Source organism: Elephantulus edwardii, unplaced genomic scaffold (assembly GCF_000299155.1).
Source record: "Elephantulus edwardii isolate Elephantulus edwardi_28Jun2011 unplaced genomic scaffold, EleEdw1.0 scaffold00322, whole genome shotgun sequence".
Lineage (NCBI taxonomy): Eukaryota > Metazoa > Chordata > Mammalia > Macroscelidea > Macroscelididae > Elephantulus > Elephantulus edwardii.
Genome location: NW_006400072.1, coordinates 1,567,021 through 1,583,702, shown reverse-complemented (window position 1 = coordinate 1,583,702; position 16,682 = coordinate 1,567,021). Strand labels below are relative to the sequence as shown.

Genomic DNA, 16,682 nt, shown 5'->3' with positions numbered 1-16,682 from the left:
ATGCAACCAAAATCTTGCTGACGATTATCCAAAAACTAGAACAGTACATTGACAGAGATACAAGCTGGGTTTAGAAGAGGCTGTGGCACAAGGGACATCATTGCCAATGTCAGATAGATCTTGGCTGAAGCAGGGAACACCAGAAGGAGGTCTACTTGGATTTTGTTGACTATGCAAAGGCATTTGACTGTGTGGATCACAACAAATTGTGGCTGACCTTGAGAAGAATGGGAATCCAGAACATTTCAATGGTGCTCATGTGAAACCTATACCTAGGCCAGGAAGCTGTTGTCTGAGCAGAGCAAAGGAACACTGCATGATTTAAAATCAAGAAAGGAGTGCATCAGAGATATATACTGTCTCTGTACCTTTTCAATCTATATATGAAACAGATACTCAGGAGGCTAGACTTAATGAAGAATAATGTGGCACCAGGATTGGAGGAAGACTCGTCAACAACCTGCATTAGGCAGATGACACAACCTTGCTCACCAGAACTGAGGAGGACTTGAAGCCTTTGCTGCAGAAAGTCAAGGACTGCAATTTTCAATATGGATTGCATCTCAACATCAAAGAAAGATTCTCACCCACAGGGCCTATAGGCAGCATCATAATAAATGGAGGAAAGATTCGTCTTGCTCAGATCCTCCTCAACACTGATGGCACTAGCAATCAAGAAAACAAAAGAAGAGTTGCTTTAGGAAGTCTCTGTCAGGGACCTTTCCATAATGCTGAAGAGAAATGATGTCAGACTGAAGACTTAAGTTGTACCTGACCTAGGCCATGAGTTGCTTGCTGTGCATCTGAGAGCTGGACAAAGACTAAAGATGACCAAAGAAGAATCAATGCCTTTAAGTTGTGGTGTGGAGAAGAGTTTTGAACATACCATGGACTGCCAAGAGAACTAATAGGTCTGTCCTGGAAAGGGTGAAACAGGTTGCGTCTTGGAGGCGAGGATTTTAAAACTCCATCTCACATACTTTGGGCACATGGCCAGAGGGTCCAGTCCTTGGAGAAGGACATCATGCTTAGTAGGTTAGAGAGTCAGTGCAAGAGAGGAAGATCCCAGATGAGATGGATCGACTCATTTCTTGTGGTAATGGCAGCAGAGGTGTCAAAGACAGTGAGATTGGCTCAGGATATGGCAGGATTCAGAGCTATTGTTCGTAGGGTCGCCATGGGTCATAGTTGACTCGGCAGCACATAGAACAACAAGGTAGCAAGACTACCTACCTACCAACAACAAGCCGCAGAGGCAGGCCCAGATGGACATGTGGGCACCCGAGTGGACATCTCACTGGTTCGGTAGCTTGTCCCTACCTGCTCCAGCATCATGGTCCACTCATTAGACATCCAGGCCTCTATGTTACAAAACGCCTCTGTGAGTGCATGTGAAGGAGATGAAGATGAGTGCCGGCTACCTCCAGCCTGAGTGGCCGTGATGCATTTGGTTAGAGGAGAGACTTTCAAAGGTGGGCTCTGTGAGGAACAGAGAAAAGAGGATGAAAGGGAGACTTGGCAGTGCAAAGACTGGAGCACACTAGTGCGGATTTGTTCATTTACTCAGTTCCCTTATGAGGGCTCTACATCAAATAAGGCTGAGCTACAGAGATGAAAAAGACTCAGAGACCACATGCTCTCAGGGCCTCTATGGCTTGGGCTCAGATTTTGTGAGTTCTAAACAAGATCATCTGGAAAGCAGGATGCTGTGAAACCTGACTTGCTGTTTCATGTGGGGGTTCCAGTGCTGTGCTGATTATGGGGTTCCAGGAGAAGGCTGCTGGGTCACACAGGGAAATCCGAGTCTGGAGTCTCCCTCCAAGCTGCTGCATGTCTATTTCCCTCCTCTTGTAAGATGTTCTATTGTATCACGTTTTGTCATGTCACGTATGTGTATCATCAAGTGGGAACTGACTCAGCTGACGCTCCAGCGTGTTTTCAGAGGCAGTCAATGGCATGGGAGAAGATGCCTGTTTGTCTCCCACAGAGCAGCTGGTGGATTCAAACCACATTCCTCTGCCTTGGCAGCACTGCCGTGTGAAATAAATACTCCCTGAGTTCCACCCCAGCACTTTACCTTTCAAGTCCATGTGATGTGAGGTGGGCAGGGCAATGCTTGGTTAGAACGTTCCTTGCTCTCTACTTCCAGTGCTTGTCCTGAAGTCCCTTAAGATATGGCATCCTGTGACACTGATGGAGTCAGGCATGGAGCCTCTCCAGACCCTGGGCACAGGATGAACTCAGACTTGCTCTCTGTTCCTCTGTCATCGTCACCTCACCAAAGCCTCTCTGCTGTTCCAGGTGCACCCGCTGCTCCCGGGCACCCTTGCTGTCATGATCCATGACCTGTGCCTGGCCTTCCCGGCCCCGGCCAAGGCTGAAATCTCCATCTCAGACATCCAGGAACTGTACATCCGGGTGGTGGACAAGGTGAGCTAATTTGCTGACTGTATGACTGGGGGTCCTTCTCTTTAGCCCACTGGGCAAGGAGACGGAGCTGCTGGACTTCCCCTTTGTTTTTCTTTAGTGTCTCTGACCCTGTCCTGGGACGCCCAAGGGCCGACTCACTACCACTGTCCCCCTGTGGGTGGAGCAGAGTGACCCCTGAGGTGGTATTTCCTCCTCATGGTGACCTCTAGAGTGTGGCCACGCGTCCTGCCCAGAGCCATCTCTGAATTAGCCTTTAGCGGGGACTAGTGCCCTTCCTCTGCTGTGCGTCTCAGTCAGCCATGGGCCTGGGCTGAGTAAAGAGTTCTCTCCCCAGAATTGGTTTTGGTTTCTCAGGAAATTCGGGAGCAATTGAGTCAGCTTTCTAATAGCAAGGACTTCTGCTAAGTGATGAGCAGGTTTAGTTTTTTTCTTTCATGTGAAATGAGGTGTTTCTGTTCCAGATCCATACGGTAACTGAGGCTCGTCCTGGAGAGGTTACCACCCAGTTCTCATGTTCCTGAGCAGATAGCACAGTGGGAGTGAACAGGGGAGTTCCCGTTGAGAGCAAGGAATGTGGTTTGTGCAGTATTTCAAAGCTTTTGTACATGTAAAGGTGAAGAATCAGCGAAAGAGAGGAAGTCCCTCCACCAGGCGGAGTGACACAGTGACTGCAGCAATGGGCTCTGTGTGTCAGAGATGAGGATGGTACAGGATAGGACAGGGTTCAGAGCTGTTGTTCACAGGGTCGCATTCAACTTGATGGCATCTAACAACAAGCGCTTAGTCATTTCCATTCGTTACTGGGGGGTGGCTCAGCCTCGATTCCCAGGCCCGTGAGTTTGAGCCTGTGGTACTTTCTAAGATAGTTGTCAGGTGTCATTCAGAGCCTCTCTCTGTGTCTCCCTCCACCACGATATAGGTGGAAATTGGGAAGACAGTCAAGGCGTACGTGCGCGTGCTGGACTTTGACAAGAAGCCTTTCCTGGCCAAGTACTTTGCCTTTATGGACCTGAAACTCCAAGCAGCCTCCCAGATTGTCACGCTGGTGTGAGTTTTCCCCGGGTTCAGAGCTGTGGGTCTCAGGGGACTATGTGACCCTCGCTTCAGCCTTTCCCCCTGGTCTGTCGGGGATGAGAAGCCCCGCCTCTGCCTCTATTCCAGGGCCCTCAATGAAGCCCTGGACCACTACACCGCCGCCTTTCTGATCCACGGGGTGACCATTGGCCAGACTAGCCTGACTGCAACAGTGACTGATAAAGCCGGACAGAGAATCAGCTCAGCCCCGCAGCAGATTGAAGTAAGACTACTTCCTTCTCCTCGATGCTTATGCGGGACTCGGTGGGAGAGGGGATGGGGGGCACGCATACTTCTCCTGTGATAGTATGGGACTGTTAGGGACAGACAGTCTGAGAAGCCACCATAGAGAGACCACGTTAAAATCAATGTCCTTCCATGTCCTTCATCAAAGGGCAGCTTTTAATAGTCCCAAGAGTCTGGACCAGCACAGACAGCCTGTGACAGGAGGGGCAGTATGGCTCAGAGCAGGACAGTCACTTGTCACGTGGCAAGGAGTGGCAGAACCACCCTTGAAGTCCTAACAGGGTGAAGGGGACAGAGAAGCTGTCTTCAGAGAGCCGTGGCTAAGCAGGTGCTCCTTGGGTGTTGCACATGGGGAGCAACTCTCCCACTTTCCTTGCCAACCCAAGAGGCAGTCGTGAGGAGGGCTCCAGTCCCCTTGTGTGACTTGGGGCTGCCATGTAGTATTAGTGTTAACAGGAGCCAGAAGCACATCCAGGGTCACTCAGCAGCAGCACCAAAGCAAGCAGCTTTAGCTGGGTCTCACACGGGTGCAGGCAGGTGCTCTCCGTCCACATTCCTAAGCCGTGTGTTGCCATTTGTAACGCTCGATGAAGGGGTGCTTTTCTCCTGGCGATGAGGAATTCCTCTCTGCCTGTGAGTAGTACAACCCCACACAGCCCGCACCTCACCACTCTCTTAGGGCACTCACTGGCCCAGCAGGTGTTTCTAAAGCTGCCAGCGGGGAGTGGGGGTGTGGGAAGTGAGAGGACGGAGCTGGGGCAGTCTCCTCCCTGGCTCTGGCACCCTGAACCTCTCTCGTCCTCTGAGAAGATGAGAGTTGAAGCAGAGAGCTGTTCCGATGCATCCTGTCAGCAGGGATTTGGAGACACTTGGGAAGATAGGGAGCCCTCAAGTTCCCATGCGACACTGCGGCCGCCACCATGCTGTGAGCACAGCTCGGCTCCAAGGTGTCCCACAGGAGACTCAGATGAATGAATAGAAGTGCTTCTTCACATCAGACTCCACAGCTGCGGTGGGATGAAGTGCAGTTACCAGCAGCTGCAGACGGCAGGCAGAGCGCGCTCCTGGGCAGCGCAGGGCTCGGTGGGCGGCAGAGGCCCTGGAAGGCCCTGTGAGGCACCATCCCAAGGTGCCTGCACCACCAGCCTGGCCACCCTGCGGCCTTCCCAGAGTTGAGGTCTCTCATCAATGCCCAGCACTTTGTTACGTTGAGTGTCCTCCTTCAAACAGTCAGAAATGGGCTTGGGACACAACAAACCTTTCCATCTTGTCTCCACTCCAGGTGTTCCCCCCATTCAGGTTGATACCCAGGAAGGTGACTCTGATCATTGGAGCCACCATGCAGGTAAGAACCAAGAAGTCACCCTTCCCTTGAACCCCTGTGACCTGCCCACCCTCCTCCGCTGCAGGTAGCCACCTATCTGCCTTCCTCCCCTGTAGAGTCTTGCCAGGGCTTGGGAGTGCCCAGTGCAGGGGGCATGTGGGAGCATCCCTGATGAGCACTGCTGTCTCCGACCATTCCAGATCACCTCAGAGGGCGGCCCCCAGCCTCAGTCCAACATCCTGTTCTCCATCAGTGATGCGAGCCTGGCAGCAGTGAGCAGCACCGGGCTGGTGCAAGGCCTCGCCGTGGGCAATGGCACCGTCGAGGGGGTCGTGCAGGCCGTGGACGCCGAGACGGGCAAGGTCGTGGTGGTGTCTCAGGTAAGGAGCTGAGTTCGGGTCTTCCACAACTGCATGTGGGTCCGCTCCCCCTGGGCCGTGTCGTTTGTGCTTGGTCACCTGTGATTGGAGACAGCCCTGTTTGTCACGCTTGGGACTTGCCTCCCCATGACCACCTCCTTGGGGTTCCTGAATCTACAGCCCTCAGAGCTGCTGCCCCAGGCTGAGTGCCCTCTGACTTTCAGCCCCTCCTCATGGGCATACCCTGCAACCTTCTCCCTCCTGTCTTGGTACATAAAGATGGCCGTGATGGGGGTGGCAGACACTGCACTGAGCATTTCACCTCCACCATGTGTCAGTCTCACAGTCCCAATGTGCAGGTCACCACCATCCCGTATGCAAGCAGGGGCCGGAGGCAAGGGATTCCCTGGCTGCCTGTGACCAGGTTAGCTCCTGGTCTTGTGCGTTCAGGGCGCGCAGAGAAGCCTGGGAGGGAGGAGGACGGGATAGTCCTGGCTCTGATGCGCTTTATCGACCTGTGTCTGCCCAGGATTCCTCACAGGCTTGAAAACATTCACAGGCATCCTTGACAAGCAGTGTGAGCACCGGATGACTGCTCCCCAGGGTAAAAGGAAACCCAAGTGGTGTCCACTGATACCCTGTGCTCAACAGGCCATTCAGTCATCTCCCTAGTGTCTGTGCTGCCACAGAGGACATTTCCAGTCACCTTGAGGGGTCTCCTCCCCAGGGTGACCTCCCTACCCCACATCCAGAGGAAAAACCTCAAACGTTTCTAAGATGTGACACTTTCCTCTGGAAAGGAGATGAGTGAACCCTTCCCCCATCCGGGAAAGGGGCGTTAGGCCTCAGGTGCACCTCCAGAGCAGCAGCTTCTCCAGGCGGCCACTGTGGACACCCTGCTCCCAGCTTTGCCGACGCCGGCCTGGTCAGGAAGAGCAACGTTTTCTTTGATGTAATGCGACTAGCACTGTGCCGGGTAGAGCTGTGGGCTAGTCCGTGTTTCCATCCACTGAGGTGGCTTTCATGTTGATGCAGCATTTTGAATACTTAACAGGGTCACCCATGGTGGGCAGGGTTCAGGGTGGTATAACTTCTTAAGACACACATAACACATTCAGCTGTTAAGCAGAGAGTTGGCCATTTGAATCCACCCCAGGACGACAAGCCTGGTGATCACTTCCAGAACAGCACAGCGTTGAACACTTAGGACACAGCTCTGTTCTGCACAGAACCAACAACCGTATGACTATGTCAGGAGCTCTAGCGGTAAGAGCCTGCGCTGCAATCCTAAAGGCTCTCGGTTCAAATCCAGGCTACCCAGCCCGGCCCTCATTCAGAACCAGGTGCTCTGAAAGCCACATGGGAGTATTGACAAGCACCATGCGGAGGCCAGGGTGCCGTGAGCTGGGAGGGGCACGCCTGCCTGAGGTAACTTGGACCTGACATTGAGTCTGTTCAGTTACTCCCTTTTCCGGCAGTGTTTGTGTCCGCCTTCAAGTGTCCTGCTTAAAACACAGTGTCTCTTTGAACTGCTGAGATGGATGATTTTTATAAAGACAACTAGAAAGCTTTGCAAATGCTACAGTTAGCTCCTTGGCGTCCAGCCGTGTGCAGCTGGGCATTCTGGAGCATAAAACTCAGGACCATGGGGAGCCCTGCCTCTTTGTCTTTAAAGACATGGTTTTTGGAATAATTTTTTCTTTTCCAGAGGCGTAAGTAGCTGGGGAGGGAGCTCTGATGGTCTCATGGTTAAAGAGCTGCACTGCCAACCCAAAGGCTTGCAGTTCAAGTCTCCCAGCTGCTTCGTGGGAGAAAGATGAGCTGGCTCCTCCGTTGTGATTGACAGCCTCTAAAAGCCCACTAGAGGGTTGGTTTTCAATCAGTGCCAGCTTGATGATGCATAACAACAAGTAGCTAAGTAGAAAGCTCTGGTGGCCTAATGGACAAGGAGCTGCGCTGCCAACCCAAAGGTAGGTGGTTTGAATCCACCAGCTACTCGATAGACAAAAGATGGGCAGTCTCTCCAGAGCAGCATTCTGCTTCTGAAAGTCTGCTGGAGTGTCGGCTTGGAATTGGTTGCAACTTGATAGCAGTGAGTTTGTTTAAGAAGCAGAAAGGTCAGCTCGTGAAAATCTAACACTGAATAATGTGTTTTCCCTCCCACCTTCCTCTCTGCTTTGGGGCTCACCTAGCATGGTCACTCCCACTCCAGCTCTCCCATCTGATGGATGGAGAGACCTGCTAGAGGTGGGCTTTGCTGCCCCTTGGCAATTGGTGGGGCTGTGCCACTGGCTCCTTCCAAAAGGCATGGACCCAGCTGGGCTGGGACTCAGACGACCATGTGGTTCCAATCAGATGCTTCCAGCCGTTGGTCCAGTCCAGGTCACAGTGCCAACAGATAGGTCAGGACTAATCAAGAGAGCCCAAGTAGGGAGGAGGACAGGATAGGCAGGACACAAATGCTAATTGGACATATAGTATGTGCCAGAGTGGCCCAAGGGCACTAGAGGTGGCCTACGCATGAACATATATTAAAAAATTATTTGAGAACATTGGTAGCCCAAGTTGAGCACAATTCATCAAGCAGCCAGTAAAATTGGGTTGGGCCCAGATAGCTAAGAATATAGATTTCAGAGTGAAGGAAAAGATAGTCTGTTCTTGTCAAACTTTATCAGGATCCTGCATAGATTTATTTGTTAATCTGTCAGAGAGCCAGGCCAGGTTGGAGTTTGGAGGAGCTGGAGACACGTGCTGTGGAGAGCTAAGAATGCCAGCCCAGAGCAGAGCAGTCCAGTCTGTCACTGCCCCCAAGTCTCTGCAGTGCTGACCAGTTGCTCCTGGAGCTAGTGGGTGTGGGTACCCAGAAGCCCAGTCTGGGAACCCCAGGGGCTGGCGAGGCAGAGACCAAGCCACGTGGGGGCCCGGCTGCCTAAGGAAGATGAGCTTTGTGCTGGGAAGCCTGTGGGTGCCTGCTGGCAGTGTGACAGCAGAGGCCTCCTCCCCGTGGAAGGTCCCCTCCTACACCACCTGTCTCTAGCACCCTCTGCACAGCCAGCCTGAGCACCCAGCCTTCTTCCTAGGATCGTGTGGAGGTGGAGGTGCTGCAGCTCCGGGCAGTGAGGATCCGAGCCCCCATCACGCGGATGAGGACAGGGACCCAGGTGAGGTGGACCCCCTGCAGCCTCCGGATCATGCTCTCAGAGCAGCCTCTGGGCTCTAAGTCACCATGAGCTCAAGGAGGCTGCACTCTCCCCACTGCTGAGCCTTTTCCCATGCTCTTCCCTCTACTAAAAAACCAACCCAAAACGCCCAAACCTGTGATTGTTCTGACTCGTAGGGACCACATAGAACAGAGTAGAGCCATCCATGGGATCTGAGACTTTAAGGAAGCAGATCATCTGGCGGTTTTGAAACCACCGACATTTTGGGGACAGCCGAGCACTCTAACCATTTTGCTGTTTATCTGCTCACCTTAGTTTAGCTGTGGGGCTCCTCCCAGCAGCCCTCCCAGAGCTTCCTGCTCCAGACCCAGCAGGTGCCTGTTCTCTTGTTTTCCGCTTCCCCTGTGGAAAGCTCATTTGTTTCTAGCATTTCTGTCTGTGGTCTAAGGCTGTGGTTACTAATGCCTGTCTCTCTGCTCGACTCTCACCTGCCCACGCTGAGACCAGCACCTGGCACAAGCAGGCACTAGCATCTGTGGGGGCTTTCCTCTGTGGAGTGCCTCTTGCTGTCCACGCTAGAGAGGAGGGAGTAGGCCATAGAAAGGCTCAGGTGCCTGCCCAGGGCGTCCCGCTACTGTGTAGTGGGGCCAGGTATGCACCCAGGCAGCCTGGCTCCCCACAGCTTTACCTTCTGCTGCCTTGTGTCCCCAGGTGCCCTCTAGAGGTGTAATCTCCACCCAAGCCACCATCATGTGACAGGGGCCACCTGGTAGATGGGAAGGAGAGGCTGCAGGTGGAGCATGTTGTGCTTACTAGGCTTTGAGGATGAAGTCTAGAAATGGGGCTCCCTGCCCTGGGGGACACACTGGGGCAGGTGATAACTAGGCCTCCCTTTTGTGGGACTCTGATATTTCATCAAAGCTTCCCTCACCTGGGCCACACCCTTCTCTGGTTGGGGAGGGATTGCGCGAGCTGCTGGCTATAGGCTGTGGAGAGCCGTCAGGTGCTGCCCCAAGGCGCTCCTGGCAAGGCCCTGGAAGTGAGCCTGCCTGGGGTCACAGGGACTGGCTTCTCCCCACAGATGCCAGTCTATATCACCGGGATCACCAGCAGCCAGAACCCTTTCTCCTTTGGCAACGCTGTGCCAGGCCTGACATTCTACTGGTCTGTCACCAAACGGGACATCCTAGACATCCGAGGACGACACCACGAGGTAACTGGCCTGCATCACTGCCTAGCACAGCTTTGCTCGGTCTCACTACCCAGCTCTCATCAGCACCCTCTCCACTCTAGGGACTTACAAATTACCTTCTCCCATATCCTCCCCACACCTCAGGCCCTTCCTCATCTCTAGATCCTGATCAGATCTAAGAGCAAGGTCTCTCCAGCACCCTGTGCACCTCTCTGTGGCCCCCCTTCCTTAGGGGACTATGTTGCTCACTCTCTTGTTGGACATTGCCTCTCTTTCACCCAACTTCATAAGTGTCAAAGGTCTAGTCACTGGCATTTTCCTCCTCTCTCCCTCTCTGCTAACCATCAAAGATAGTTTCTTTCTGTCACCCTTTCTTTAGTGTCCTCTACTGACCCCCTTCCTGGGATAACATTTGGCACCTTGGGATTGTCCCTAGTTTTACCACAGAGCTTCAGTAGACTCCTCCCCTTCACCCTCAGCAGAGGTTCTGCAAAACCCCAGAGTCTCTGTGCTGGAGAGTTGGAGATCGTCAAGCCCCTCTGTGCTAATTTAAGTCCAGAAAGGGCTAGGATTCAACCAGGGTTGCAGTGCCACACTATGGGGACCCCGTGCTGGGAGCTGGGCCTGCTGACTGGACTCTGTCACAGGCCAGGCATTATCCCAGAGAACCCCTGGTGGAGGGCCTGCTCTGAGGGGCTCTTTCTTCTTTGTCCTTGGACAGTGAGGGTGGGATCCTTAGGAAGGGGACAGGCACAGGATGGGTCTCCTGAAGTCATCCAGTGCAGGGTGACAGCCCCTTTCCCATCCTGTCCTTGCGCCCACTACCTGGTGTGCTTTCCACTGCTTCCATGCTCACTAGCAATGTGACCTATTAACAAGTGCCCCATAGCAAGAGAGGTACTTGCTAGTCACAGCAGAGAACCGAACAGAAACCAGCAAAAACAACAGCCTTTAAAAAAAGTAACGCATGAGACAGTCAGAAAAGTTCTGTGGATTCTGTTGCAGAAATACTACAAACCCTAGGACACACACCTCCTGGTGCTGAGATCCTATCATAAGGAAGCTAGTCTGCTTTTCCACACACCCTTAGACATCGTATATGCAGCATGGGGTGCGCTGCTCTCGTGCTGGGGTCTGCACTGCTCTTCCTAATTGGGCAGGGACTGCAGTAGCTTCCAAGCAGGCAGGCAACTATCAGGCTTGGAGGCTGGGACCCTGGGGTTGCCCTCAAGACCTGTCCCTTGAATGGATAGAGAAGCTGTGGTATATTCACACTGTGAAATATTACGCAGCACTGAAAAACAAATAACTCATGAAATACACAAAATGGGTGACCATGGAGGACATTATGCTGAGTAAAATATCTCAGTCACAAAAAGACAAATACTATATAATACCACTGTTAAAAAACAGGACTGACATGGAGGTTGGGGGGAAACTAAGAAAAGAGGGGATAAATAATGTATATGGCATTGAAACAGACGAGGGAGAGAACTGTATAAAAGGAATATATAATTAGGTATTACTGGCATGAAAAGAGTCCAGAATAAGAGCTGCATAGTAAAGGGGGGGGGCGGGAAGCAGAGACTGTTTAACAATGAAAGAATGTTTTCTCCAAAGAAAAAGGTGAAATAGGGGGCCGGGGGGACAGGGAGGAAAATGTGCAGCAATGAATGTGAAGGGAAATCCAAGTTCTTTATATATATTTCATTAAAATCTCAATTTAAAAAATAAGAAGTAGATAAGTAAGCAATGTTCCACATAGTTAATGAAATAAAATCATGATGATTAAAAAAAATAAAAAGACCTGTCCCGTCTCAGAGATCTCTTGCTGTCTGTTCAAGGCATCAATCCAGCTCCCATCACAGTACAACTTCGCCATGAATGTGCACGGCCGCACGAAAGGCCGGACTGGACTGAAGGTGGTGGTTAAGGCCCTGGACCCCACAGCTGGGCAGCTGCACGGCCTTGCCAAGGAGCTCTCCGATGAGATCCAGATCCAGGTACTGGGCAGAGTGGAACTGGGGCACCCTCAGCCGGTCGAGGGGAGCTCAGTCAGTGTGGTGAGCCTGTGCCCTAGGCCTAGGGGTGTACATGATGCTTTGCAAGCTCAGGACGATGCTGACCAAAGGTTATGTGTGTGCCAGTCTTGAGGGATGCGGGGGGTTGACCAGCAGGCCCAGCAGAAGAAATAACACATAAAAAAAGCCAGGAGGTTCGAAATCACGTGACATGCTCCAGAAAATCACAAATCATTCTGAGCTTAGAGTCTGGGGTGCCTTAAGGATAGAAAGGAGCTGGAAAAACATCTGTGCCTGGCTGTTAATTTAATCATCTGTGATTATTTAACACACACTCCCACAGCACTTAATGGGACAGACTTGCCTTCTGTGTTTTCCTCTGTGAATGCACACCGTCCTCACGTGACCTGTGGAGTAGTGCCACTGGACAGTGGGGCCAGAGGTACAGAGGAGAGGTGACCTGCTCCAGGTCACGGAGCCAACAGCAGGCGGGGCAAGTGAGGGCTTAGATGGCGTGTGGGCAGCCTGGTGGATCCTGCAAATACCTTCCTGCATCCAGATGAGAAACCACACCTGGGTGGGGATAGTGTATTGAGCCACATGGACTTCGCTGCACTTGGAGCCTGGCACTTAGCTACCTCCCCACAGACTTCACCCTGCACCACTCCTAGCCTGCACCTCCTGCTAACAACAATATATTTTGGACAATCCCCCTGTTCATCATCCCCCCAGGCCCAGCATGAAACAGGGAAGTTGGCACAAAGACTCTGAAGAACAGTTTAATATCAGGGACTAGTGCTCCACTAGTGCTCTCCCTCCACCCTCCCAAGCATGATGTCTTTCTCCAAGGACTGGTCCCACCTTACAACATGTCCAGAGTATGTCAGATAAAGCTTCAGAATCCTTGCCTCCAAGGAGCAGCCTGGCCTCACCCTCTCCAGGATGAACCTGCTTGTTCTCCTAGCAGTCCTTAGTACATTCAGTACTCTTATTCAACACCACAGTTCAAAGGCATCAATTCTCCTGTCATCCCTAGTCATTGTCCAGCTTTCTGAAGCATAGCAAGCAATTGCAAAGACTATGGCCTGTATCAGGTGCATCTTAGTCTCCAGACTGGTATTGTTGCTCTTCAGTACTTTGGAGAAGTCTCTGACAGCAGGGACAGCACAAGAGAGGAAGACCTTGGATGAAATGAATTGATTCAGTGACTAGGGTAAAGGGGGTATGTGTGTCAGAAACAATAAGATTGGCACAGGATAGTGCAGTATTTAGGGCTCTTGTACAAAGGGTTGCTATGAGTCCTAGGCGATTTGACAGCATGTAACAACAACACTCCACTAGTCTGGTTGGTGAGATGCAGCAACCCCACTATCCTGTAGTTGCAAAGGGAATGGCAGTGTGGTCTCTCCATGTCAAGAGAGGAGTGATTTTGAGTCACTCCTTCCAAAGAAAGAGCCATCTCTCTGTCAGACAGGTGCCCTTGAGGAGAAGTTAGCACAGTCACCGCCAGGCCGGTGTGTGTCAGAGCATAGCTGGGCTCTGTAGGTTTCCAGGGGTGACTTTTGGGAGTAGGTGGCTGGCTCCTCTTTCCTAGACACCTCTGAGTAGACTCAAACTGGCAACCTTTCAACTAGCAGCTTATATTTCACACTAGCTGAGGAGTCAATCTGGTCAAGTGCATTTTAAAAGAAACACTTGCTGGCCACCTTCAACTCATGCTTATGCATACATGTACTCTCTTCTCTCTCTTTTGTCTCTCTCACACTCTCTCTTCCCTCCTTCATCTCTCTGTCTCTCTTTCTTTCTCTCTCTCCCCTCCCCCCCAACACACCCAGTTTGCAAAGGAAATGAATTAAATTCTAGTATCCATCATGGAATTAAAAATGAGGCTTTGCAGCTTCCGGTTCCATGACAGCTAAATCGCTTAATATCTTTGTGCCTCACTTTCCCCATCTGACAGCAGATGGAATTGGAGTCAATCAGAAACTAGAGAAGTGGGATCCAGCCCCTGGATAGATGTGTCTTACTTGACTCACTCAATACTTTGAGATGTTTTTTAATTTATCAGCTTTTAAAAATAGCAGTGTTTCACACAAAAATCTAATAAGCCACCTGTCTTGAAAATATGACATTTTATCAGATGGCAAAAATATCAGCCAGAGATGAACAGGAGTCTGCTCTTTAGAGCTTTAGTTTGTCACAGTCTTCACCATTCCCTATTGTCTTCCTGACAGTGAAGCCAAATATCAGTTGTCATACACGTTGGTGCTCAGGCACTGTTGCTTTTCTTGTGGCGTTAACAGGAAAACGAGACGTGCAATGCAAAAGAAACAGCCGACAAAGAATACATGTTTTGAGAGAAATAAGAGGAAGCACATTTTTGTGTGCAAATGTAATTACTACATAGATTCCACGCCAGAGATAAAAATCGGTGAAGCTCCTTCCTTCTTGGATAAGGCCTACTGACAGGCTGGCTTCTGAGTTTGTCCTGGATCAGAGCCACCATCTGCCACCAGGTCACTGTTTAGGAAGTATGTCCGCTCTCCTGTGGTGGACTGCCGTGAGCCAGGCGTGGATGCCAATGCTGCCGGCATCCCCACAAGTTCTTCAAAGGGTGATGGGGACCTTAGGAGAAGAGCCTGGAGTTCCTGGGTGAATGCCACCCTGTGGGTTCCTGGAGCCCCTGAGGACTTGACCCTTGCAAGCATCAGACTTAGCTGCCAGACCAAACTCGCCATCACTCCCTTCTACTTGTGCAGGTCGTGACAGGGCAGAGTGGGCTCGGGGAAGGGAGATGGGACCAAGATGGTGGATGAGTGGGAAATTATCCTTGAGATGTGGGCAGGTAGGGGCAGGAGGCCTGGGACAGGGAAAGACAGCATGGTAAGAGCTGACCAAGGCCCTGCTCCACTTCCTCACACCGCAAACACAGCCTCCCAGCTACCAGCAGAAAGAGAGGAGCTCCTTTCTGGCTCTCAGAAGCAGCTCCCACTTGGGGTATACGTCAGAGGCTGCCTTTTCCCCACTAGGACAGCCTTGACAGTCAAACCACCAGCTCCAATAGTTAGTGGCTCACTTGCAACATTTCTTTTATCCCTGGTCCCTTCTTGGCTCTGGAAGTTACCTGAGCATGACCTTGGTGTATTGGGGAACAAAATCATTACATTGGTTGCCTCAAGTTAGCACTAACTTGTGGTAAACCCGTGTGTGTTACAGTAGGACTGCGTTCTCCGGGGTTCTCAGAGGCTGGATTATTTAATAGGTTTCCAGGCCTTTTTTCCAAGGCATCTCTGGGTGGCTCAGATCACCAGCCTTTCCATTAACAATTGGCATCCCCAGAAACTCACAGGAAATAAACTTGCCTTCTCTTTTAGGTGTTTGAAAAACTGCTGCTGCTGAGCCCTGAAATGGAAGCAGAGCAAATATTAATGTCACCCAACTCGTGTCTAAAGCTTCAGACAAACAGGTATGTGACTCAGTTCCTTTCCCCACAAGGCTGGGAGCCGCGCTCGCACCCCGCAACTCAAGTGTCAGACTCATCAGGACCACACTGCTTTGGTGAACGGTGCATCTTCCTGGGTGTGGGGGATGTGAAGTGGATGCAGACTTCTCTCCACCACTGACTCCCCCTGCTCCCATGCTTGGCATCTCACTGCCATGCCTCTTCTCCTCCCTGGAGCCTAGGAACATTTTAGTACTGGCTGCTAATATTCATTATTTAAAAGGGGGAAAAAAGCGCCAGCGTCAGAGCATTAAAATTTTCAAATGCCCCTGTGTTTTCAAGACTTGCCAATCAAAGCATGGTCCGGGCGGCAGCAGAAGCATCTGGGACATGTTAAAATGTAAATCTTGGGACCACCCCAGACCGACTGCATAAGAGCCGCCTTTTAACAAGATCCCCAGGTGCTGAGTGTGCACATTAATGTTTGACAAGTCCTGTTTTAAAGTACATCTACCGACGTAATTCCTGCTTCTGGTTTAAAGATGCCTTTGGGGATGATGCTCTTGAACAAGAGCTGTGCTTGCCAAGTGGGGGCAGGGCACTATCTAGAAAATGTTGTTGTCGCCGTTGTGAGGAACCATCGAGTCAACTACGACTCATGGTGACTTTTTGAACAGTAGATCTGAACCTTGGCCTGTCCTGGGCCTCCATCACGATCCCATCATCCTCCTGCCCATTGTTATTGTCAAGTATCAGTCTCCACCGTAAGTTCCCTTAGCCACATACAGTATTGATTCCACCAAAATTACCTAAACACTGGGCTCTGGGAATGCAGATGTGAGTGACATATGGTGTCCTTGAGGAGTCTAACAGGGAAGAGAGGAGGATAGCATGAAATGGACCAATGTCCGAGGAAAAACGTCACAGATGGGAGTGTTTCCGCTGGGTCTGAAGATGACTAGGAGTTTATAGGGAGAGGTGCTGAACCATCTCGAAAGGGTCTATGCAGCTGCAGCTCAGAGACACATGCCTTAAAGCCACCCTGGGGGCTGGAGTCCTTTGTTGTATTGATCAAGACATCGGACTACAAAATGCTGTATAATTTGTCTCCTCTTCAGTGTATAATAGCCATTCCTTTTACAAACCCCTTAGAGAGGAGCTTGTTCTGTCTTTTTAGCAGCCATTGGAAATAGCACAGAGTCAAGTCCTCTTTCCCTTTCATAGAGAAGAAAATAGGCCAAGAGGCAAAGGGCTGGGCCTGAAGGAAGACACAGCAGTTTTCAGCAACAGCTAGAGCTGGGTTTGAGTTCTGTCAAACTCAAAGTCCTACCTCCTTTCCAATACACCAGAATGCCTTATCTCAGTAAATCAACCACTGCTGACCAAGAAACCATCTTTTACAATAAAGGAAATCAAAAGATGAATTGTATTGA

At 51.2% G+C, this 16,682-nt stretch overlaps 1 protein-coding gene across 1 annotated transcript in view; it reads left to right on the top strand.

Moving 5' to 3' along the window:
• NUP210 (nucleoporin 210kDa) overlaps window positions 1–16,682 on the top strand; it is a 141,967-nt gene that overhangs the window by 111,444 nt on the left and 13,841 nt on the right. Inside the window, exons 22-30 of the mRNA XM_006901376.1 lie at window positions 2,302–2,430; window positions 3,350–3,477; window positions 3,592–3,727; window positions 5,033–5,095; window positions 5,275–5,454; window positions 8,514–8,594; window positions 9,676–9,807; window positions 11,631–11,789; window positions 15,182–15,273. Of these exons, the coding sequence (XP_006901438.1) occupies window positions 2,302–2,430; window positions 3,350–3,477; window positions 3,592–3,727; window positions 5,033–5,095; window positions 5,275–5,454; window positions 8,514–8,594; window positions 9,676–9,807; window positions 11,631–11,789; window positions 15,182–15,273 (1,100 nt within the window). The remainder of the gene's footprint in view (window positions 1–2,301; window positions 2,431–3,349; window positions 3,478–3,591; window positions 3,728–5,032; window positions 5,096–5,274; window positions 5,455–8,513; window positions 8,595–9,675; window positions 9,808–11,630; window positions 11,790–15,181; window positions 15,274–16,682) is intronic.